The following is a 25,366-nucleotide window of genomic DNA, read 5'->3' on the forward strand; positions in this document are numbered from 1 at the left end:
ATACCATCCTTACGGTGAAGCATGGTGGTGGCAGCATCATGCTGTGGGGAGAAGGATAGAGGGAAAGATGAATGGAGCAGTGTACAGAGACATCCTGGATGAAAACCTGCTCCAGAGCGCTCAGGACCTCCGACTTGGTCAACGATTCACCTTCCAACAGGACAACGACCCCAAGCACACAGCTAAGATAACGAAGGATTGGTTTTAGGACAACTCTGTGAAAGTCCTTGAGTGGCCCAGCCAGAGCCCAGACTTGAACCCCATTGAGCATCTCTGGAAGGACCTGAAAATAGCTGTGTAGCGATGCTCCCCGTCTAACCTGACAGAGCTTGAGAGGATCTGCAGAGAAAGGGGGAAAATACCCCAAATTCAAGTGTGCCAAGCTTGTAGCATCATTCCCAAAAAGGCTGTAATTGCTTCCAAAGGTGCCTCAACTTAGTATAAGTCAAGAGTGTGAATACTTATGTACATGTGTTTTTCCAGCTTCTTATTTTTAATAAATTAACAAAATATGTGAGAAAACTTTACACTTCATCATTGTGTGTAGATTGATGAGGAAAAAAACGAATTTAATTCATTTTGAAATGAGGCTGTAACAAAACAAAATGTGGTAAAAGTGAAGGGGTGTGAATACTTTCCGAAGGCACTGTATATATACATTTTGGCCATTGATTTGACAATAGCCTATCTAATAAATAAATCTGCCATTTTCATTATGATTCTTATACATTTAAAAACTTGTGAAACAGGACATTGTGTTTAGAGTACAGCCACCTGTTCCACACCTCCATGGTTGTAGTTCTAAATGGATCTAAGCTCTATGGTTGGATCCATTTAGAACTAATCTTTTTCACAAAGATGCCACTAAATCCGTTACACCTCTGCAGTTCCAATGAAGCAGCAAGACGATGGATGAATGAACAGAATTTGCGTTAGAAAAATCTTTATTATGCAAACCAACAACATCCATTAAAATTGTATAATATGTTCACACACAAGGAATAAAAAGTTCCAAAGCTAAAGGCAGCCCATCCAGGTAACAAAGATTCAGTGCGAGGTGGAAGGGGGTCCAGGTAATATTACATAATGGCACAGCTCGCCTCTGCAGATGAAACCTAGAAAAATACAACACATTAGACACATGGACGTATCGATTTAAAACTACGACTGGTATGTTACTCAAAAATACTGACTAAAACTAAATAAACACCAACATGGACTGATTGACAAGCAATGACCATTAAAATAGCACATGCAGCACAGCATTGGGGGGGGGGGGGTTATTGATTGGCAACAAAAAAAAATCATGGAATGTAATAAAACCACATGGAATGAGTTAGTTCTGTTGACATTTTTCAGGAAAATCTATTACACTTGAGGGGGAAGGGGGGGCAATACATGCTGTGAAGACAATTAAGCAAAGCCCAGCCCTCCTCGCTTATCATACTACAGCAGAGTGCTTGCTTGTCCCCCTGCACTAACCTCAAGACACAGAACACGCGTCACAGATTGATTTCCTTTTCTTTGGCTTCACAGCACGCAGCAGGGGACGGTAAACAGTGGAAATTAGTCAACATTTCGATTGCCAACAACCACCGTCTGTTGTTGATGCCTATAGTCTCGAGATACAACTTCCACAATTTTCAAACGCTTCCGCCTAACAGTCGACCTCGGAAGCTCCGATGAGGAGTACAAAATAAAATGGATGTCCTGTGCCATCTCCCTGGCCATATATTTTTGTGAATGCCGCACTGTGCTTGTTTGCATAATACTTCTGATCTCAAGAGCAGACGAGTTTCTCCTTTACGGGGCGGAACTACAAACGTAGCATTCGAACATCGTGGAAGCGATAAGTCTGGCTTTAGAGATTAGTTTAATGTGTTTACGTTTGGGTGGCTTTATGTGCATGCCTTAATAAATGTAATGGGTCGCATTCAGAGTTGCAAGAGTGCGTTGACATTATTATTTACTTGCTGGATAGCTGAAACGTTTATCTGACATATAAACAAGAAATGATCAGTCATATTCGTCAGGTGAAACAAGTGCCGTCTCCGCTGTCTCTTCCCCAACTCACTCTTGCCACTCTGAGTGCGACCCACTACTTTTACAGTATTGTTGATCCTAGTGGATATCACACCAGAGCAGAGCACAGTGGTAATGTATGTCCATGTATGCATAGTGCTTACCGGTCTCCTTAAACTCTGTACATCACATCCGTCCATGTATGCATAGTGCTTACCGGTCTCCTTAAACTCTGTACATCACATCCGTCCATGTATGCATAGTGCTTACCGGTCTCCTTAAATGCTGTACAAGTGTACATCATGCCCCTCCATGTACTCTGCATAGTGCTTACCGGTCTCCTTAAACGCTGTACATCATGCCCCTCCATGTACTCTGCATAGTGCTTACCGGTCTCCTTAAATGCTGTACATCATGCCCCTCCATGTACTCTGCATAGTGCTTACCGGTCTCCTTAAATGCTGTACATCATGCCCCTCCATGTACTCTGCATAGTGCTTACCGGTCTCCTTAAATGCTGTACATCATGCCCCTCCATGTACTCTTCGCGGAACATGCCGGTTTCCTCTTCACCCGTGGCCTGGACACACACCACATGGCGCTCCGCTGTCTCCTGGATGTCAGCAGAGAAGAGCAGATACGATCCGGATTTGTTTTTAACATAGATTAGGTTAGATAGACTACAAATGATTCCCGAGCGTGTCGCGGCTGCGGCTCACTGCGCCAAGAGAGATGGTTTTCTGAGCTCAAGTGCACCCTAAAAACATGAACTTAACATTTAGTAGATTTTCTGTAGTTTTCTGGCTCAAACAAGTGCTCTGATTTGCCTGTGGCGTGTGGTAAAACTCCACAAATCCCATATATATATATATATATATATATATGACATAGGGATTTGCCAGCTGATGTCACTGTTGAGGCATGTTTGCCTCTTCATTGCAGCTCAAAAGGGTTCAGAAAACTACAGAAATCCATTGAGACCGCCTTTCCACTGGTTGGTTCCCGATGGGAACCGGTTCAGTTCTTTTTGGTTCTTAGTCCATGAGCCAGAGCTCCAAAATTGGTGGGAAAAACTAGTCTTATATTAAATTGTTTATACTAGGATCAATACAAGTAAATTAATACATGATAACACTTCCACAATAGTAGCTTTTTCATATTTTCTATTATTTTGCATATTTTCCTACATAATGCCTCATTTGCATATTTAAAAACATTTAATTTGTAATAAGTACTCAATTGGGGAAGTTCCATGGTGATAATCTAGGTATGGTTTTACCCACTCAATTCATAATTAATGTTCCAATTTTGGAGCCCTGGCTCCTGGACTAAGAACTGAACCGGTTCCCGTTGGGAACCAACCGGTGGAAAAGGGGCCTGAATGTATAAAGTTCAGGTTGTTTGGGTGTAAATGAGGTCATGAAACCTTTAAGTTTAAAGGGACACTTCACCCTTTTTGCAAAAACAATATACTTTAATGAGGTTTAGAAGATTTTTAACACTTTCCTGAGGGTAATATATGGTTTGATATTTTAGCAGTGAGCCCAGTGTCTGATGTCATAGACACTGGGCTCACTTCCTTGCTGGACTACAATTCCCATAATGCTTTGGTGCACAGCTCCTTGTGGATAGGGGGAGGGCTGTCTTACTGAGACAACATGTAGTTGTCAAACGTCATTAACATATATTTTCTTTTGCAAAAAGGATTAAGTGAACGTTTTAACCTTACCTCCTGGTCGGGGGTGAGGAGGATCACCCTTACATCAGTGACTGGACCCCAGCTTGTGTGACCCTGCATGACCATGTTCCCAAGGTCAGTCTCCACCTCTGCATCTGCTGCCCAGATCTGACACACACACACACACACACACACACACAACTCTTAAGCATTACAGTAAATCCCATTATGCAAAAGAGTTAAAGTATTGTTAAGCAGATCTGCATTACTTAATTTACAAGATGTCCATGCAATTAGAGAGTTAGCTTGTTACGACTCTTATGGTACCAACATCAATACAGCATGGAATTGTGGACAAAAATCATTCCAAGGAAAACATCATATTTGGTCTGAGAGGCTAAATCAAAATCATCAAATGGTGGTTCCATGGCTCAAATGCTGAATAAATAATAGACCTTGATATGAAAAGAGTTAAACCACTGGGTTAGAACTTAGAAGAGTACAGTGAGTGCCAGTACAATGATGTACAGTAGAACTTACAGTGAGTGTCTGGCCTCCGTGCAGGACACAGGAAGGAGGGATGTGGAAGGACACATTCTCCATGCTCGGGTGAGTCCTTCTGACCACCCATCCCCCTAGTGGCTGCTCCTGGAAATGTTAGCAGGCGACTAGGGGTTAACACACACCAACTAGACAGAATTGAACCCAATACATTTCTTCTTTTCTAAAACAAGGTTTGTTACGTTTAAACATTCATAATCATCCAGAACTGATGACAAACTTCAGTCTTTGCTTTAGACCGGAGACGGAGAGTGTAGAGACCAGGTAGCTGAGATGTTGCATCCCTAGTTCCATCTTTCGTATGGTTGCACAATTATGGAAATTCTTGGCCGATACAGATGTTTAAAATAACAATTTAGCCGATGCCGATAAGTATACAGATATAAGTTTTAGTTTTTATTTCCCCCTTTTGTGCCAGGGGAAACAAATACACACACACACACCCCAACGTAGCCAACGCAAAAATGTATGCTTATCAACAACAGATAAAGATTGGCTACTGCCATCGGTTAATGTCAGTTTTATTTGCACATACTGACTGATAACGGCAAAATATCAGATACAGATATGTGGTCAATACATCGGTGCATCCCTAGTTGCAACCATACGGAGTAAGTTGCAACCATACGGCGCAAAATCCACACAACAGTTGACGGAGCATCTTACCGTGTCAGAGTTGTTCTTCAGTACGACGTAGTTGCCTTCTACGTCGACGTCATCGATGCTGACGGGACCGCAGGCCGTGGAGTTGGTGGACATCTTGTAGGCCGGCGTACCGCCGCTGGATTCCTCCATCTTGCGTTTCTTCCCCTTCAGCCTACGCGCACCGTGCGCGTGCGTCCGCGCCACCGTCGAGTGCTGGGCGGGGCTCGGCGACAGCTGCAGTCTGGAAGACATGGGAACGTGTCATGTTGTGAGCTTGTACAGTTAGATCTGCCCTTTTCTGAGAGTGACACCTAACCCTAACCTCACAAAAACTATGCCTAAACTTAACCCTAACCTGTTTTTGTGGAGTTAACCTGTAAAACAAAAGCCCCATCAGCGACCATCGATTCCCACGCACACTCAGCAAAAAAGGGAGTCTCCAGCGACACGTTGAGCTTGTAGAGCGGCCATTTTCTTGGCAGTATGTTTTGTCATAGTTTGTCATCATAGCTTAGTTTTGATTTAATTTGTCAAGATGGTCACATATTTCGGCAGGTCACCAATTTCACCACAACACCGCCAGGCTGGAGCGATCGAGTGCGAGTGAGCAAGTGTTCCAATACCCGAGATTCTGGGTATTAGAATTTGGGTTAAAGAACATTACTTCTGCTCCTCTCCCTCCAGGGTCAGAGGTCATTACCTCTGCTCCTCTCCCTCCAACATCTTGCGGTAGGCGTTGATCTCCATGTCCAGCGCCAGCTTGACGTCCAGCAGGCTCTCGTAGTCTTCCAGCTGTCGGAGCATCTTGGCCTGCATGCCCTGCATGTCCTGTTCCTTCTGGGCCAGCCTCTGGCTCCACAGCTCCCTCTCTCTGTCCAGGATCCGCTCCAAGTCCTGGACCCGGCCCTCCAGGGCCGCTTTCTGCACACAGAAGAATGGATGAGTTGCATTTCAAACGTCAAAATAAATAATAAATCCATGTCCAAAAAGGAGTAGGATGAAGTATTAAACTCCTACCCCCCTTTTGCCAATGCAAGTGAGTTTAATGTTGTTGAAGGTCATTTAAATGCAGTCAGATAGGACTTTTCTGTTTGAATGTATTGGCTGTCAAGGCCAGAAAGTAGTTTTGCCAATCGGTAGGCGTTCCCACATAACGTCCGGGTACGATGATGTCACGTGCATACCTTCTGTCATCACACATTTTAAAATGCCCACACTTTGACCTGAGAGCTACTTTCAAAATGACTGTCTCAACAAGATCCTACCTTTACCTACTGAAAAAAGATTATACCATTGCTGAAAATAGTTTAAATATGGAATATTATATTCCATATTTAAACTACTGTATATATACTGGTGTTACATATAAGTCAAATGCACTTGGAATAAGTAGTTTTGTATTTATCTGTAATGCTACTGGCGTTTGTGCACAGCAACACTCGAAAAAAAAAACATTGCTTTGTGGGTTTGAGCTGACAGGCCCTTTTTGATCAATGAATCAAGTCACCTTAATTCAAGTGTCAGATACTTTTTTAGGGGCATGTCATGTGATCTACCTGCATAGCCCTTGTGATCTACAGTTTCTAAATTATTGTGCAGTTTTGAAAAATTGAAATACTTTGGCTGAGCTTCTAAGTCTAATGTAGCATGCACTAGTACGATGTTTTGAACTTTTGCATACAAATGTCCCAGATTTACAACTATTCCCGTCTATCCTGGTTTAGGCTACCAACCTCTTTCTGGTAGAGCTGCAGCTGTGCGCTGAGGGTCTCCATGCGGACCTTGGTTGTGGTCAACTCATCCTGGGTGGCGTTGACGGCATCGCCCTTCCTCAACACAGTCTGCTGGGCGTTCTCCAGCTGCGGTACGCAGAGGGTTGGAAGCAAACATACAGCATATATACACATCAATGATTGCTTCTGAAACACTCAAAACTAAAATACATTTGTGTGCGTGACAAGATGGGATTCATATCATTGAGCATTTTAGCTGGGAAACAGACATGATACAGTCAGTCTTCCTTTACACAGACTCTCTGGCCTAGGTTTCACTTCTTAATGCGGCGTTCACAATAGTGGCGACAACACAACAACCAACGCCTTTTCAGCTACATTGTCTCCAAGTTTAACCCCGTTTAAGGCCCCATTTACACTGGCAGCCTGAATCAGATCTGTGCCACCTCCAGACTGGAATCCGTTTAAATAAGTCCACTCTAAACACAAGTCACATGGAATCAGATTTTTACAAATGCGACTCGAGCCACATTCAGAGGTGGTTTCAAATCAGATTCAAAAACTAATATCAGGAGATCCGTCTCAGTCTGAACGCAGTAACCTGATCTAAATCGGATTCCATGTGACTCATTTGTGTTTAGACTTATTTAAATAAATGGGATTCCAATCTAGATGTGACACAGATCTGATTCAGGCTGCAACACAAAGTTCTGTGATCCGATCTAGTCACTTGCAAATGCAGTGTGAACGGTCGGGCCAAAAGATCAGCGTTGCACAAGCCACAATGTGTAAATGAAAAACTGGAGTACTGAACAAAGTCAAAGCCAGCTGAACTTATTTGTAGCCACTAGTCTTAAGTCAAAATATAAAGTGCCGGGCATCAGTTTGAAGCTTCTCGTCACCGACTTCCATTGAAAACAGCTCGTAGCGCGGTGCTTTGTCGCCACTAGTGTGAACACGGCGTCACGTTGACTACCTCTTTTACTGCCGTCACCGCCATCTTGCCTCGGCTGACTGCACTGCCTTGTGCTCTAATGTTTTCCTGCACAAAATGCCTGCTGCATGTGGCTCCTTGACACAAGAGCTTAGAAAGATAATTGTTAAAGTAACAAACTGAAAACATTCGAAAGAGAGTTGGTTAAAAGAATCTGGAAGAAAAGTGTGATGCGTGTTTGTATGCAAGGCCAAGGCCATGTCATCTCGCGTCGTTCCAACAAGTAAGCACAGCCATGTATGTGTACACCTCGTGGAAATCTGCAGTAGCCTTCACATCCTGAGCCGACAGGCACTTAACTCTAACAATGTGTGGGGGGCGGGCAAACACTGTCGTCTTAAAGTGAGCGTGTATGCTGGCCCCTGGAGCTGGGGTTTATGCTAACAGCTAGCGGTAGAGATAGAGTTAAAGGACAACTTTTTTTTTGTTCCACCAAGGTTCATGTTCTAGGTTGTATAGAGAAAGTATTTAGTGTTTTTATTCATTTGCTGCTTTCGTTTTAGCAATATTTGACAAAATGTTGGCGTTTTCTTTATCATTTACTTTAGTCCTACTAGACCCCAGGAAATTACATGTGGCCACAAAACATGGGATCTACTGAATGTGAAGGGGGATACTAGCGAGATACCATACTGTGTTGTAGGCTCAATATGTCAGTTTGTCACCTCCAACCTAAAACATGAACCAGTTTGAAAAACAAACAAAGTTGTCCTTTAACGTTGCTGTGTGTACCTTGGCATTGGCAGTTACAGTATTGTGTATGTGCGTTTCTGTGCACGTGTGTGCGTGCGTGCCTCTCGTACCTTGGCATTGAAGTTGCGTTCCAGCTCCTCTTTGTACTGACCGATCTGTACATCGTGCTCCTGGCGGAGCTGCTGCATGGCCTCGGCTAGCTTGGTGTCAAACTCTGCACGCCTTCCTGAATCCACCTCCACCAGGCGGCTTTCATGCTTACGCCGGATCTCGTGAATCTCCTGCACGCGCACAATAGAAATAATCAGATGATGCTGCAATGGCCCGTCCTACCACAAGTGGCCTGGCTCACTCCTCATGCATTGAAGGAGGAAGCATGAGCCCAGTTCAGGGCTCTCCCCAGGTTGGCAGAGGGAGAGTAGCTCCCAGGATTACAGCACTACAATTGGCACCGGGTGAAAAACAAAAATGGGTTACAAACATCGTGGGACAGAAATTTAAATAGGAACGGCCCTACCAACTGCTGCTTGACAATACAACCATCCCATCTGTAATATGGAGATAACTTGCAGAACGCATGCGTGCGTCACAGCTCCAACTCCCAGGTCCGACATAGCGGCCATGCCCGGCGAAACTGCCCTCTCGCACGGCAGGAAACTAATTACACACTGGATAGAATCTCTGACAGCTAGTTTGTAAACGATACATACAGTTTGAGGTAAATATGTCATGATGTTGCGGAATCTGTATTGTTTTTATACCTGCAACAGCTAGTTTTACATTGACGCATTTTCGAGTCTATGCAGACGTCAGAATGATGTCAGAACAGTCCAGAGAGGACAACAGTCGACCGACTCGACCATGATCAATGATCAATGTAATACAGGTGAAAGACAGGCGTACCTCCTTGCCGATGTTTCTCTCGAAGTCGAGCGACTCCTTCATGGTCTGCATCTGGTTCTCAATGTCCACCCGCCTCAGCATCTCAGAGTTCATCTGGGTCTTGGTGTCCGCCAACACTGCATCCAACTAACACACGTAACACAATACAATTAGTCATTTATTTATTACCAAGCATCTTTAAAAATGTTAGCAATGGGTTCAGGTTTTATTTAGGTCCATTTTTATTAGGAAGAAAACCTGGACTGGATCCGTGAAACAGTGGATCCAGATCTTAAATTGTAATATAAACAGGAAATTAACATTTAAAAAGAAAAACTAAAATAAAACATAAGTTTTGGTGATGCTCTATATTGTCTGAATCATCTTAGTTTGGGTTTTTTTTTTTTATGTACTAAAAGAGTGTGGGGGGTTAAGAGCTAATGAAAGTTGCAGGTATGGTATGTGCGATATAAAGTGAGATTATCATAATGACAGTAATCCTTAATCATATGCAAGGGCTTTTGGAGAGAAACGAGACAGACACCAGTCACTTTAGACTAGAGTACTGCTGGTGTGTGTGTGTGTGTGTGTGTGTGTGCTCGTCAGTTAATGTCAAGGCAATTATGTGCACTGTCAAATAGGTCTACATCTATTTAAAGGTAGCACATACTTGTAGACATATCACCCTGTGCTCATACTGTGCACAAATTACATAAATCTTTGCGTTTGAACACAAAATGCATTTTGAGAACGCACAAATTTTGCAGCCCCCCACACACAATCATTCTACAGTTGTGGCCCCCGGCCAAATCTAAGTTGAATACCCCTGATGTAAGTCAATGAGGAGCATATTTTGAATTATCAATTTCTAATCAATGGAGCAATTTTTTTTTAAACTTTCTTCCACATTTGGAGTTGCATCATGGCAAGGCATGTACACAACTCAACCTCTGCTAAAGTGCTCTTACCCTTTAACAGCACTGGGGAAAGTTGGTAAAAAGACATGCATTACATACATGTTTCTGCTGAGCTTGGAGTTCATCAACGTCAGTGGTCAACCTCTTGGTCTTCGCTAGCTGGGTGCTGTAGTCTGCGTCCTTCTGGTTGAACGCTTCCTCCAGATTCCTCCACTGAGTCAGAGCATGAGCCAGGTCGCTCTCCTTTTTCTGGTTCCTGAGAAAAAAGAAAATCTTGTAAAATCGGCTATTTTTGGCGAAGAGACTTTGGCCTCTGACCGGAGTTGAAGTGGTTAGCACCATTTGTATAAATCACACCAATGTGCTTTTTTTGTTGCAAACCGTTATTTAATTTTAAACAGTTTTTTTTTCCTCCACATTAATGATACGTAACGTTGTTCACCATGTTTAGTTCATGGAACATTGAAAGTTACTAATGTTGTGTGGAGAGGAAGTCTGGAGCTGTTGCCCCCGCAAGCAGACTTTGGATAAGCAGTAAGATGGATTCAATGGATGGATTGATGGAACGTGCCATTCGCAAACGGTTAGAATCGGTCACCTGGCTCTGAGCTTGGTGAGCTCCTCTGACAGGTTTCCGACCTCCATCTGCATCCGGGCCCGGTCGTTTGCCGTCTCGTCCAGGGACTTGCGAGCGTCGGCCAGCTCCGTCTCATAGAGCCGCCGCACGGTGCTCAGCTCCCGGGTCTTCGACTCCTCGTTCTCGTCGAGGAGCAGCGCCATGGACGACCTGACATGCAAAAACAAACTAGTCACTCCAGGCTACTGTACAAGGTTCAAGGTTATCTTTGTCCCTTGCGGGAAATTGGTTTGCAGCCAGATTATAGTAAAAAATACACAAAACAACAACATTCAATACAATCTAAGAACAGGGCACTAGAGACAGAGAATTCATGACAGTCATGACATACTGCTTGGACTCACCCCTACAACACACTTACTAGCACATTTTGATAGGTTGAGATGGATTTAAGGGCCTATACTGTACATACTCCAGTTTTAGGTGATAAGGTGACCACTGAAACGGTAGTTTTAGTAAAAACAGAGCGATGTGTATAGAATCCCTACTCTCCTTCAAAACGGCTCTCAAAGAGCCCTTATGGGTGGTTGCAATTCAAAACTAGCCCCTGTAGAAATAAAAGTAAATGATTTCCAACAGTTTGTGTTGTTTTTGCATAGTACTGTATATTTGTCACTAAATGTTCTGATGAATTGAATATGAAGGACCACAATGGAAACAAGCCTAGTGCTTTCTTAGGTTTTAATCATCTTAGCAGACTTGAACTTTCCTGTGCCCGTTTCTGCAAACTGTTAGTAAAGTTTTCAATAGGGATGTCCTGATCACATGTAATTTGCTCCCGATCCAGATACTTATGCCATATCACAATATCCAAAATCACAATATCCAGTCTAATATCATGATATGGATGTATAATATTGATACTACGGAATACGGATGTCCCGATCACGTTTTTTTTGGGTGATCGCCCCCCACTCACGTGATCGGAACAACCCTAGTTTTCAATCAATCTCACCTCTGGCTCTCCAGCTCGATGGAGCGCTGGATGTAGTTGGCGAGGCGGTCGTTGAGGTGCTGCAGCTCCTCCTTCTCCTGGACTCGGGAGAGACGAGCCGGGCTGACCCCGGTGCCGGTGGCGGACGGGGAGGAATGGGAGGACGCACGGCCACCGGAGGACCGGGGAGCGGAGCGTGAAGAGCGGCCGCTGGAGGTGAACGGGGTGGAGGTGGAGGAGGGCGAGGAGGCCATGATGAGATGGCGATGGTGCTACACCTGCAAGCAGTGCAACCACAAAACACTTTAGAACGTGTTAAAAACCAGTGGTGGAAAAACTCATGTCTTACTTACGAGGGGAGGGGAGGTATATATATATATATATAATTATATATATAGTCCTTAGTATGAATAGCCTACTGCAATGTAAAAAGTACAATATATTGGCACTAAAATGTACCACAAGTATTAAGTAGCCTACTCATTATGAGGAATGTCCCATTTCTGTTTCAGAAGTTTTCAAATGTATAGAAATCTTTTGAAAATGGTAGATCTACTTAAGCACAATGTGCCACATCACAACACTGAGCTTGTAGATCGGCTATTTTCAAATAGCAAAATAATTTAACTCTTGATGGTTAATGAGCTTCATTTCACGCTTTCGAGACTCAATTAAAGACCTATAATGGTCCATTTGGTTACCAAACTCTCCATCATTTAGCTGGGGACCACCTAAAACCCCCTCACGGACCACTGGACTGACCAATGGTTGAGAACTTTTACAGTCCATGGTTGAGAACCACTCTGCTATGGACCACCAGAGCTATATGATGCTACAGCTTGGCTTGCTACATGCCTACACCGGCAGCGGTTCACTTCACACACAAAATGCAGGTTAGAACGTCAGAATTGTGTTCAAAATAAACGTAAACTAATAACGCTGAGTTTCTGCTTAATATCAAACCCAAAACGACATGCCAGTGCTCTAGTCCGCCTCTAGCCTTGGTGATATGATAAAAGACACTCAAATAACGCATTATAGATGCATTTTTATCGAGTTTTTACTTTCGTAACTGCGGTAGTGTTGGCCTGCACCGCCAGTGCTTCGTGCACAGTCACCAGTACAGCCCGTTGATTCTCCGTGTATGTACAAAAACATGATTATGTGCTTAACCGGTTCCCCCAAATGATAACTCGGCCGTCGGAGTCTTTATGCAATGTATTAGTCCATATTATTTAATATGTATGAGTTTTAATCTCGTTTGTGGCCGAACAAAGTTTATTCCCCCTCATTTACTTCCCGTTTACATTGCGTGTAATTCCGGGCTTCACCGGAAGCGCCCCCTCGAGTTACCGCCGCCCATTGAAGACTATATGGGGAGCGTCCGACAGAATCCGACACAGACGTGATTAAAACACTTTTCATATTGGGAAAATACAGACTAATACGTTGCACAAAGACTCCGAAGCGCGAGTTAACAATTCGGGGCAACCGGTTTGATATTATAACAAGTTAATGGGTATTCATTTGTTGCAACAGCAAATCTGGAGCAGCAGAATCGACTCTTAACAGAGCGCGTTTACAAACACGACCCCAACCAATCGAAGCCCCTTTACGCAAACAAAACCCGTATATATAAAAATTATGTGGAATGTAATGTACTCACAGAAACAGTTGTAGGCTACAGAAACGCTGTGGTATTATTATTGTAGCGGCCGGTTTGGGAGTTGGGACCACAGGACACTCAGCTCAGCTGATACAGATAGAGGAGCAGATAACAGTGAATGGATGGAGAGGGTACACGTCACCAACACGAGACTGCATTTATAGGGCGACACAGGTGCGTGGAGGAGATTGACTGATTGATTGATTTTATTTCACAGTATATGTAGAATGGGCAGTGTGGTGGAAAAAAGTATTCACATGTTTTACTTAAAAGGATCCCTGGCTAATAAGACAAATAAGCCAAATATTATACGTGCCCGTGGCCCGTGCCCTCTATACAAAAACATTATAAATTAAAACACCTTCAATATTTTATTTATTTCATAAATAGAGAATCTTTCACTCAATAGGAACTGCTCCTACTCCAAGTTGACGATGTCATATGCCCACACGGCCCATACTTCAATCAATCAATCAATCAATCAATCAAATTACGATGGGAGCCGTTCCTATTGAGTGAAAGATTCTCTAATTATTAAAGAAATAAAATATTTAAGGTGTTTTTATTTCTTTATTTTTAGTTATAGAGGGCAAGTATAATGCTTTAAGGCATATTTGTCTTATTAGCCAGGGATCCTTTTAAGTAGGATCAATACTGCAATATGTAGATGTGCACATTTTGGCTCTGAGATGTAGGCCTAGTGGAGCAGAAGTAAAATAATTGGAAATTGGAAATACTCAAAGTACAAATACGTACAAAGCATTGCACATCCGCCAGTCTGGCTTCAGTGGCTTGCAATAATGTGATGCAAATCTCACGTTAATATAGTTACTATAGCTACTTTGATTATTATTGCAAAGCGTACATTAACCACTTAATTCAGCCCTTTTAGCGATTTGAAAACAGCAGCTCTTTTAGCCTTGTTTATACTTCACTGTGCAACGGTCCTATGCTGGAAAATAGCAGATATGTGTGTGTGTGTGTGTGTGTGTGTGTGTGTGTGTGTGTGTGTGTGTGTGTGTGTGAGAGAGAGACGCAACTTGGCCTGTTGTAGCGCCACCATGAGGCTGATTTGAAAACTGTCAAGTGGCATTTCTTCCTCAGCCTATAGTGGGACTAGGCATGCACGGCTTGGGAAGCCGTGGATATGCTCCTGAGGAGGAAGATTCTAAAAACGACTTATAAATCCTAAAGCCTAGGCTCTGCAAGCTCACAATGTGACTTGTATATCTGCTATTTTCAATAGATTTGTTGAAATGAGACATTCTGCATGATGAGTAATTAATACTTTTTCTTTTGGTACATTTTGAATTACAGACTTGTATTTGTATTAAAACAGAGTATTTCTACATTGAAGTATTGATACTTTAATAACTAATAAGTAAAACAAATGATTTGTTTGGTTAACTGTGTCTGTATGTAATGTGTTTTATTTTCGTTTTATTTTTCGTTTTATTTATTTCGTATTATTGTCATTGTCATTTCGTGATAATATTTTATTTGTATTTGTGCTGCCATGGGGATGTGTGGGGGGGGAAATATATGTCAATTGTTTTGAAAATACTTCTTTGTACTGTAAAATAAATCAATAAACATATGTTTAAAAAAAAAAAAAAAGTAAAACAAATCGAGTACTTTTTCCAGGAATACGAACACTTCATTCATATTTTATTTGGCACAGCTGTAGGGCAGCCTGGGTGTAAATGAGCGTCTATGCTGACATCTGCTGGACATACCTTGTACAACAAACTACCACACACACACACACACTTTCTTTTTTACCCTAAAGGCTTTCCGTATTGAGGAAGCGTTTCCTGTGATGTAATGTAAACATGAGCAGTGAGCACACTTATATATCCAGTCAGTCAGTGGTGAAGTAACGTTACATCAGTGGTGACCAGGAGAATCCAGGAGACATTTAATTGTGTGCAAATAAAACGTATTATATTATAGTGATGATGGAAGCTCAATTGAGCAACGCCAACCCTCACATCTTCTCTCGCTCTGCCGACAGACTGCTAACGGGTGATGACGAAGATGAAGATGTGCACGATCCCATCGACCAGAGAGAGATATTCGATATCCTTCTTATGATCATCAAACAATCTGTTATTATTTTTATCATCTAGCATGCGTGCTATTCTATTATACTGGTTTTAAAGCTGCCATGGCTAATCAGAGTTAATGATGTTACTGATTATTATAGTAATTGTATTTAATTACAGTCAAATGAGTCAATGATCAGCATAGTTATAGCCCTGGTCCAGTGCTTACAGCGAGTCTATAGCCGCAATTTGCAAGTCTAGATTTCTTTATAATGGGATGATTAGTTTCATCACATTATAAAGAAATCTAGAGTTGCAAATTGCGGCTAGCTCTGGACCAGGGCTACAGAGTTACATGATCACATCTCATCATAGCTATATATTGACATGATCCGATGATCGGAACAACTTGTTATAATGTAAGTGTATATTGTGTATTATATTGATATGGTCAGGTGTATAATGATTTGATATAAAATTATATATTGATTTGATCAGGTTGTAGCCTATATCGAATTTATCGATCTGGTCAGGTGTGTATAGGTGGCAGGCAGCAGTTTGTCTTTTATAGAGACTTGTTATACAAAAATAAGTTGTCTCGACTCTTGGCTATAATCTGGTTCATAAAAATGATAACTGGTAATAATCAGTAAATAGTAGCCTAAGTGAAGTCTGTTTATCATAATCTTCATGGTGTCATACTACCCGCAATTTGCAACTCTAGATTGTTTATAATGGGATGATGTAAAGTTGCAATACGTATTTGCAACTCTACATCATCCGGGAGTCAATGGAGGGTACCCTCCATTGACTCCCTACTCATCCAAATTGCGTTTGCGATCTGCTTGTATTAAACGACTTTAAACTCACCAACATTGCAGCTCTAGGCAAAGCTTGAATGATCCTCTTTCAATCTGCTGAGCTTTTGTTTAATAGAAATCCACCGTAGACATGTTATGAGCTACTTTCTGTCAAGAAATTCTGTGCAGGTGATTCTTTTTCTAAGTGCTGGAGTTTGGAAGCACGCATTTCTATGAATGGGAAACAGTCCATGTTAGTGACAGGATATCCTCTGTTATAATGTCCCCTCGGGCAGCAATATTTTATTATTTTCGTAGTGTTTATTCTTTTTCCTTTCTTTGAATAAACCGAGAAGCGTTAAAGAATTGTGAAAATATATACAGTAGCAGATCTAGTGAGCTTGTAATTGCCTATTATATTTTCGCAATTTGTGACATGAAAAAAGTGTTTGCCTATAATGACGTGCCCAAAAATTGACGTCTTTATTCAATTATCAGTTTTAATAAATAATCAATTACATTGACTAGTTTCATCGTCATGTCAGCATTTACATCTTTAACTGGATTACATCTGATCAAATCCATCAACGACCCCGAACACCCACTGTCTCTGGAAGAACTGAATGTGGTGGAGCAATGCAGAGTCAAGGTCTGTCTTTCTGTCTGTCTGTCTGTCTGTCTGTCTGTCTGGTGATAAGAATTTAGCGACCTGCTCACTCCGTTCGGGCCTCTCCCCAGGTTGGCAGAGAGAGAGTAGCGCCCAGGATTACAATTTAGGCAATTGGCACCGGGTGAAAAATGGGATACATAATCGTGGGATAAAAATGTAAAGGGGAAAGAGCTTCTGCAGCACCGGCCCACTACAAACGGGCTCTTCATTTAGTTTTTTTAACAAATAAACAACAGCTGTACCATATCTCTCTCTCTCTCTCTCTCTCTCTCTCTCAGGTGAATGATACAGAGGGCTCAGTGGATGTAGAGTTCACTCCCACCATCCCGCACTGTAGCATGGCGACGCTCATTGGCCTGTCAATCAAAGTCAAGCTGCTACGCTCCCTGCCGGACCGGTTCAAAGTATGTGTGTGTACACAGTACACACACATTGGTGTGTTAACACTACAGAATATAAGCTTGTGCTACCTATAGACTAACAGGTGCATTTATGTACATAAGTAAAGTTTAGTAAAGTGTATTTTTGTTGTGTTAAATAACTGATTTTATCCAATCGGGACAGAGAGTTCAGTACAGGATAAACAACTGCATTGTTTTAGGAGTTCATATCAGTTCAAGATCAAATGCACAGACCTGCTGTCTGGAAATCTGAAATCAATTGTAAATGCTTGCTTTACTGTCCATTAGTAGTGTGTTTGGTTCTTCCTCAGATTGACGTAAACATCACGCCAGGGACGCACGCCACAGAGGATGCAGGTAAGAAACACAATATGATTCTTATATACTGCATGCACTCCCTGTGGGGGTGTGGAACGCGTGTGTGGAATTTGAAGTCAATGGAGCGGTTAGACGTACACACCTACAGAGACTTGGTGCATTTATAGATAGATATCATCATCATTTTTCGACCGTGGTTCGAGATCATGGATTTCACAATGCCATGCCAGACTTCCCGGTCCTTCATTGCCATCCCCAGTTCCTGCGTACTGATGCATGTGTCCCTAGCAATGGCATCAGGGAACGACAGCTAGCGATTCAGGGCTGGAGCCAGGCTAGTGTCTCGGAGCCATAGAGTGGAATCGGCTCGACGGTCGTCCTAAATAGATAGATATGCAGTAGATAGTAATTCTCTACATTCTGTTATTATTAATTTAATATACATTTAGATTATAATTCTCCACGTTGTGTGTTCTTTCTTCAGTGAACAAGCAGTTGGCAGATAAAGAGAGAGTAGCAGCAGCTCTGGAGAACGCACAACTTCTGGAGGTGGTCAACCAATGCCTGACGGCGAACCACCACCAATGACAACTGCATGCCAGTGAGATCTGGGGAACTCTTACCTTCTGGAGATGGTCAACCAATGGCTGACCACCAATGCGTCAGTGAACAACCAATCATCTCTGAGAACCCAGGATCCACTCGTTTTCACCGCTTCAGTTTTAACTATAGTCTCTGTGCATTACTGTGTCCCATGGCGTCGTTTCATTGGCCATGCATTACTGTGTCCCATGGCGTTGTTTCATTGGCCATGCATTACTTTGTCCCATGGCATCGTTTCATTGGCCATGCAGCACATTTGAACTTGAAACATAGGTGTCATTTGTGTTTGCCCTTCTGATTTCAACTATGAAGATGCATTAAATGCATAATAAAGGATAACCACATACAGTTTGTACGTGGATTTTTCTGTCTATCTAAATATCTACATGCATAAAATAATAATATGTAATAGTCATAGCAAATTTTAACAAATTGTGTTTTGTGACTGAGCAATGTTCCCGCAATGTGATTCACTTCACTTGTATTACATAGTCTTATGTGTACCCATGTACAAGTCTCGGAACAGCTCCCGCTAAGCATAGTGGAAGCAGAAAGTCCCTGGTTCGATTCCCGGCCCCTGTCGATGTGTCCCTGATCGGTGAACCAATCTCAGCCACGACCCGCCCCTCTAGACCAGAAAACCTAACACGGTTTATTGTTTATTACGGATCCCCATTAGTCCTCACTACAGTGAAGACTACTCTTCCTGGCGTCCAAACACTCATACAATCAAATTAAAACATTATACAATGTAATTCTGCATTACATAGTTAAAAACAAAACAAAACAAAAATAATTGAAGCTTTCGGTCTTCATGCATTCTAGAAAATATATTGCATTACAACAAATTTACAAACTAAACATTGTATATCCTATTAATAATAATATCCGTTTAGAAGTCGTCCATGCGGAGCTACGACGATGACGAGGAGGAAGACGAAGATTCGGACATATTTGGAGAGTCGGACAAAGAGGATGATGATGATGAAGAGGACGACCAGAAGGTGATATGGACCATAGAGAAGCGTCTACTTAGATATCTGTGTGTTTACGCTATAGCCACGATAGTTCAGAGACTGCTAGAATATTATGCACTGTTGATTTTGGCAGCAAATTCAGATTTTAGTTTAGTCATAGTCTTTGGAATAAAGCTTCATTTAGTTTTTGTCATATTTTTGTCATCTGAAATGCTTTAGTGTTATGTCTAGTTTTAGTCGACTAAATATATTGTTGATTTAGTCGACGAAAATGTATTTTAGCGGGCCTTGATCTCGTCGTAATGACTGAAAATAGCCGATCTACAAGCTCACAACGCGCCACGCTGCGAGTCGCGTTGTGAGCTTGTAGATCTGCTATTTTCAGCATGCAACCAAGTGTAAAATTACTTGTCTTTTACTTACACTGGATCTCTTGTCCACTAGTCCCTTCCTAACATTTTAGTCTAGTTTTTATTTGTTGAAGAAAATGTCAATATATTTAGTCTCAGTTTCAGTCATTATAGCTTAGTTTTCATTTTGTTTGTACATTTCGTCAGTGGAGAAAGGATAGTCGAGGAAAAGAATTTGTCATAGTATTAGTCGACGAAATCAACACTGTGCGATAGTTCAGATATATATATATATATATATATATTATGATTAAGTAACACAAATATTAACGTGTCGTGTGGTGTTGTGTGTCGTTGCGTCCAGTCTCTGTGTCACATCCAGAACACAGCAGCACATCAGGCCACGTTCGCGGACGAGCTGGCGGCTCGGATCAAAGGAGATCCTCCCGTCTGCAAGGCGGAGGCCGATCGCACATGTACGTACTCACATGTACTCACGACTGCTTACTCTTTCAGCTTATTATTTACCAACTGCCACTCAAATGTATTATTATTATTTACTTTTTAGTTCCTCACTCATTTCATCTTAGGTGCACTTCACCCATTTCCAAACTCAATCTTAATTATCATGCTCATTGGTGGTCTTTGGAGCACAGTCCAGAAACCTGTCTACCAGTGATATCATGATGGGGATTCCATTACTCTCTGAATCTCATTGGTGGGCTCTGGACAGTCCAGAAACCTGTCTACCAGTGACGTCATCGTTTGGGATTTCAACCCTATAGAAAGTGCAGTCTTTCTCTTCCTGGAAAGTTAGCATGCTGAAATATAAGCCATTCTTCTAATATAAAAAATATCTAAAACATAATGAGTTTGATACCTTGTTTGTCACTGGTAGGCAGGTTTCTTCAACCCACCAATGACTGAGACAGAACACAGTGAGTAGACCGAAAAGCTGGCAGCTTATAATGAGCATTAGTGAGGAGCAATTAAATGAAGATGGTTTGAAAATGGAATGAAGTGGAGCTATGGTTGGTCTCATGTGTAATTGTGTATGTGTGTGCGGCGTGTGCGCTGTGCATGCGTTGTGTGCATGCTCATGCCTTCTGTTCGTGTCATGTCTCCAAAGCGTTGACGGCAAAGAAGAAAAGTAAAAGCAAGAAAGATCAAAAGCCATCGAGAGCAGCGGGTAGGATCACGTTATTCACATTCATGTTTTGTCACATGCATTTTTCTTTCTGTTGTGTTTCTGTTTCAACAATGCAAACTGGTTGTGTAGTAAATCTCATTCTGTCAATCATGCATTGTGTGATTAAAAGAAAACTTTGTTTGTGTTACACAGTTAAAGATCTATAATCTGACAGTAATCATTTCTCACAGAGTGTTTGTTCCTTGTCTCTCCAGCTCTTTAATAAACAGGAAAAAAAAAAAAAAAAAAAATGTTCAGGCTGAGACACCAATTTCATCCAATCAGGACATGCCACCTATTCATCAGCTTCATTTATATACCGGTAATATTGTTCCAATAATTCCAATTCGGCTGCTCATTTTTGGTTTTGTTTCATCACTTCCAATTCCATTTATCCTGTATGGGTTCTCTCTGCCTATTGAATGAGATTGATATCCCATACCTGAAAAGGAATGTTCTGTTTACTGAAGAGCTGAAGATTCAAAATACGTGAGGGGAGGACATTTTGGGAATAATGACTAAACTGGGGAGAAAAAAGTGGTAAAAAGCAACAACAAAAAAGGAAAATAGAGCTATGTAACACTTATTTTAATGACTTACACCCTATTTTTTTATACATGGTAGCAGCAGCAGAGGATGCCAACGATGACATGTTCAAGCCACCCAAGATGGAGGACGAGGACTTTTCTCCCTTTGGAGGAAGAGGAGGCCTCTTCAGTGGAGGGAGAGGCCTGTTCGATGACGACGATGAGGTGCGCTGACTTACTTACAGTAGATAATAACAATGTATTCCCCAGTTACATCATGGATTATGGATTGTATGACTGCTGCTTTGCTGTTTTCACTGTCTAGGGCGATCTCTTCTCTGACGCACCGAAACCTGCCCGGCCTGAAGAAAAGAACCAAAGCAGCATGCCCACCACAGGTAGGACACTCCAGTCTACAGTGTGTGAGGGAGAGTCTCATAGTTAAGACTCTAGTCTACAGTGTGTGAGGGAGAGTCTCATAGTTAAGACTCTAGTCTACAGTGTGTGAGGGAGAGTCTCATAGTTAAGACTCTAGTCTACAGTGTGTGAGGAAGAGTCTCATAGTTAAGACTCTAGTCTACAGTGTGTGAGGGAGAGTCTCATAGTTAAGACTAGTCTACAGTGTGTGAGGGAGAGTCTCATAGTTAAGACTCTAGTCTACAGTGTGTGAGGGAGAGTCCAGGACACTCTAGTCTACAGTGTGTGAGGGAGAGTCCAGGACAAGTTTCATAGTTAAGCGATATTACACGAGAGGGTGTTCTCTAGTTTATCGTCATAAATGCACGCCTGCGATGCTGCAGAAAAGGCAGCACAGAAGTGCATTAATGATGATAAAGAACACCCTTGAGTGTAAATATTGCAATTTTACAAGAAACTTGCTAGCCTAGCAACCCAGCCTATTCAATAATCCAATAATTGCCTTATTGACTTATTCGTATTTATTTAAGCCTATAGTAATAACAGTTCTGACTTTCTTTTCAGAAAAAAGTGCCATATATATATATATATATATATTATAGGAGGGGGCGGAATCTAACCTGAGTATTGAGTTCACGAGTCCCCCCCCCTCCTGCATCTGGTCTCTCTCAAGCAGAAACGATGAACAGGAAGCAGCGGGACAAACATCTGATATGTCCATAATAATAATAATTCGAGTTGTAGTCTTGTACGGTTGTATTTACATTTGCGCTGTGGCACAGCTTCAATACGTCATCAGTCTCGCGTTGATAAAGAGTCAAGGGATTTGCATGTCTTAATGACTGTTGGTAGGGCGTTCCACATTATGGTGGCATAGGAGCGAAATTAATTTAGTCCCTTGTTTGTGCCGAATCTGGATTGCACATGGTTTGCTGAACTCCCTCTGGTGTTGTGGGTGTGGACTTCGTTGACATTAAGGAAGTATTTAGACAGGTACATGGGTATCTTGGTGGTGTATCGAATCTTGTGGACCAGACCCATTGCAAGATGCTGTAATCTGTCGTCAACCCACACTAAAGTGTGGCTACACTCTAGGCTGCGGTAGACCGGCGATGAGATGTTTCCGTCCGCGGATGTAAGAAAAGGGAAAAATAACCTTCTAAACACTGGCTTTTGGCTCATTTTGAGCATACAAAGGAGTAATAAGCGGATCCGTATGTACAGTTACAGTAGGCTGTCTAACATGTGAGTAAAAGCAAAAAAATATATATTATTATTTTTAATTATTTTTAATTACCGGATTAAATTACATTAAATAAAGACAGGTTTTTACATTCTGGCACAGGCGGGGGGTGGGGTGGGGGGGTGGAGAATAAAACGGAATCCCACGTTCCTGGAATTAATACGGTTAACCACGTGAACCCAGCATTCATATTCTGAGGGAAACATTAGCCAAAAAGTAACGCGTTGTGAGCTTTGTGAACTTATTCACAAATTATTATTTTGGCGGGGAAAAAGCGGTCCAAGTGCAGAGACCAGCTCGGGTTCAGTTTACTCAATACACCAACAAAGAAAACAATGTCTTCCTTGTAGAAAACCGCCTCTTCGCTTCCAAGGAGGAGGAGGAGTCGGCGGAGAGCCAAGAGAATGGAACTCCAGGCAAACCCAGGACGCCCTCGGCCCCCAGACCCGTCTCAGGTGGAGGTGGGGGAGGGCTGTTTGACGACGACGAAGGGGAGGATGACTTTTTCAGTGGGAAGAAAAGCACGAAAACGCCCAACACTGGTAAGTGTGATGATGGCCGTTGCTTCAGTTTGCCTCGATTCTTGTCAGCGGTGGACAGTACCTACGTGCATTTAATTGAGAACTATACTCCTTTTTTCATTATCTTTTTCTTTACTTTCACTGCACTACAGCATGTTTCAAAGACACATTATGGTACTTTTGACTCCACTAGATTTGTAGGAAGGGACACCCGGGACCCAAACGTACAAAAATACATCATAAATTAACCCCCTGCGCTAACCCCCCTGAAGTACAAATTTGAAAGAGCAACTCTGACTTGTTGAGTTGTATTTGACCCGAGTACTGGGGTTGAACAGGCATGTGAACAACTGCATCACAACATGCAACATTTATTATGGTGAAAGAAATCATAAATAGCCCCGTTTCCATCACTGTACTCAAAGGCAGCATTCAAGAGAACTGTCTTTTCCCAACGGCATTAACGTTGCATGCGTCTCCAGTAAAGACATTGATTACCAGACACGGAGTTGAGACTGAGAGCGGCGTCACGCACCAAACTGATCTACAAGCTCACAACACAGAGAGAAATGTTAAATAGAAGTCCCTGTGTTGAGTGTGTGTGTGTGGCTTTGTTCAGCTGGCCAGGACAGACCAAAAGCCAAGAAGACCGTGGACCTTTTCGGCGGAGATGAAGACGAGGATGAGGAGGACGAAGGTGACATATTCAGTGAGAAGTCGAGCGCCCCGCCCCCTCAGAGCACCGTGGCCCTGCCCCCTCCGGCCCAGAGCACCGTGGTGGGGGAGGAGCAGCCCAAAGCTCCCGAGAAGAAGGTGCATGCAATCACTCACTCACTCTCACTCACTCACTCACTCACTCACTCACTCACTCACTCTCACTCACTCACTCACTCACTCACTCACTCACTCTCACTCACTCACTCACTCACTCTCACTCACTCACTCACTCACTCACTCACTCACTCACTCACTCACTCACTCTCACTCACTCTCACTCACGCACTCACTCTCACTCACTCACTCACTCACTCTCACTCACTCACTCACTCACTCACTCACTCACTCACTCACTCACTCTCACTCACGCACTCACTCACTCACTCACTCACTCACTCACTCACTCACTCACTCACTCACTCACTCACTCACTCACTCACTCACTCACTCACTCACTCACTCACTCACTCACTCACTCTCACTCACTCACTCACTCACTCACTCACTCTCACTCACTCACTCGTTCACTCACTCACTCACTCACATACATACGTACACACGACTTTGACTTTGACTTACATGCGGGAGACCCAAGTTCGAATCCCGGGCGTGTGTGTATATATATTTATATACACACAGTGCTGTAGTCTAGGTTTTTTCAGACGGCATACCATAATTATTCCCTACGCGGCATGCGCACTCCGCACGTATAGAACCGTACGCTCGCGCATGGTCAATGGATGGAATGATTTGCAGACCAGATTGCACACCTCTGCTTGTGAGGACATTTTGCCAGCCGGTCTGTGGTAACAGTGTTGTTTTTGGCAGCACATTTTTATTTTAGTTGTAGTCTCTTGAATGGTTTTGACACATTTTTAGTCACATGGAATGTATTAGTGTTAGTCTAGTTTTAGTCGACTAAATGTGATGAGATTTTAGTTGACTAAATCTACAAGTGATTTAGTCGACTAAAATGTGTTTTGGCGGGCCTTGATGCCGTCGTAAAGACTGATTTTACACTCGTAATGCTGCGACGCGTTGCTTGTAGATGAGCTTGTAGATTTGCTATTTTCAGCATGCAACTAATTGTAAAATGACTTATACTGGATCTCTTGTTCACTAGTCCCTTCCTAACATTTTAGTCTAGTTGACGAAATTGTCAGTATATTTAGTCTTAGTTTTCACCATAGCTTAGTTTTAATTTAGTTTCCATTTAGTTTTCGTCA

At 42.4% G+C, this 25,366-nt stretch overlaps 3 protein-coding genes across 3 annotated transcripts in view; 2 read left to right on the plus strand and 1 right to left on the minus strand.

Annotated features, from left to right (window-relative positions):
* Nucleotides 1-1,047: 1,047 nt before the first annotated feature.
* Nucleotides 1,048-11,950, minus strand: LOC310865760 (lamin-B3-like; the record flags this gene model as incomplete). Its single annotated transcript, XM_083774968.1, has 13 exons — nucleotides 1,048-1,102; nucleotides 2,075-2,121; nucleotides 2,525-2,635; nucleotides 3,752-3,868; nucleotides 4,241-4,348; nucleotides 4,928-5,147; nucleotides 5,607-5,827; nucleotides 6,640-6,765; nucleotides 8,437-8,607; nucleotides 9,230-9,355; nucleotides 10,225-10,381; nucleotides 10,724-10,912; nucleotides 11,718-11,950. The coding sequence occupies 13 exons, from the start codon at nucleotides 11,948-11,950 to the stop codon at nucleotides 1,048-1,050; spliced, it is 1,881 nt and encodes a 626-aa protein (XP_083631094.1).
* Nucleotides 11,951-15,171: 3,221 nt separating this feature from the next.
* On the plus strand, nucleotides 15,172-18,555 carry LOC310865525 (cytosolic iron-sulfur assembly component 2B-like). The gene is made up of 5 exons (XM_083774672.1): nucleotides 15,172-15,441; nucleotides 16,777-16,856; nucleotides 17,156-17,281; nucleotides 17,590-17,635; nucleotides 18,081-18,555. The coding sequence occupies exons 1-5, from the start codon at nucleotides 15,318-15,320 to the stop codon at nucleotides 18,182-18,184; spliced, it is 480 nt and encodes a 159-aa protein (XP_083630798.1). The 5' UTR covers nucleotides 15,172-15,317; the 3' UTR covers nucleotides 18,185-18,555.
* Nucleotides 18,556-18,996: 441 nt separating this feature from the next.
* Nucleotides 18,997-25,366, plus strand: part of LOC310865761 (WASH complex subunit 2C-like) — a 30,500-nt gene continuing 24,130 nt past the window's right edge. Inside the window, exons 1-7 of the mRNA XM_083774969.1 lie at nucleotides 18,997-19,203; nucleotides 19,891-20,002; nucleotides 20,656-20,715; nucleotides 21,340-21,467; nucleotides 21,568-21,640; nucleotides 23,253-23,444; nucleotides 24,043-24,236. Coding sequence (XP_083631095.1) covers nucleotides 19,105-19,203; nucleotides 19,891-20,002; nucleotides 20,656-20,715; nucleotides 21,340-21,467; nucleotides 21,568-21,640; nucleotides 23,253-23,444; nucleotides 24,043-24,236 — 858 coding nt within the window. The 5' untranslated portion in view covers nucleotides 18,997-19,104. The remainder of the gene's footprint in view (nucleotides 19,204-19,890; nucleotides 20,003-20,655; nucleotides 20,716-21,339; nucleotides 21,468-21,567; nucleotides 21,641-23,252; nucleotides 23,445-24,042; nucleotides 24,237-25,366) is intronic.

This window comes from Protomyctophum parallelum, assembly GCF_964188405.1.
Source record: "Protomyctophum parallelum genome assembly, chromosome: 10".
NCBI lineage: Eukaryota > Metazoa > Chordata > Actinopteri > Myctophiformes > Myctophidae > Protomyctophum > Protomyctophum parallelum.

Bases quoted from the DNA above. Each gene is read 5' to 3' on its own strand.
- LOC310865525 (XM_083774672.1), top strand. From the start codon at position 15,318: ATGATGGAAGCTCAATTGAGCAACGCCAACCCTCACATCTTCTCTCGC. The intron at 15,442-16,776 runs ATATCCTTCTTA...TAACTGGATTAC, and splicing joins CGACCAGAGAGAGATATTCG to ATCTGATCAAATCCATCAAC. The intron at 17,282-17,589 runs GTATGTGTGTGT...GTTCTTCCTCAG, and splicing joins CCCTGCCGGACCGGTTCAAA to ATTGACGTAAACATCACGCC.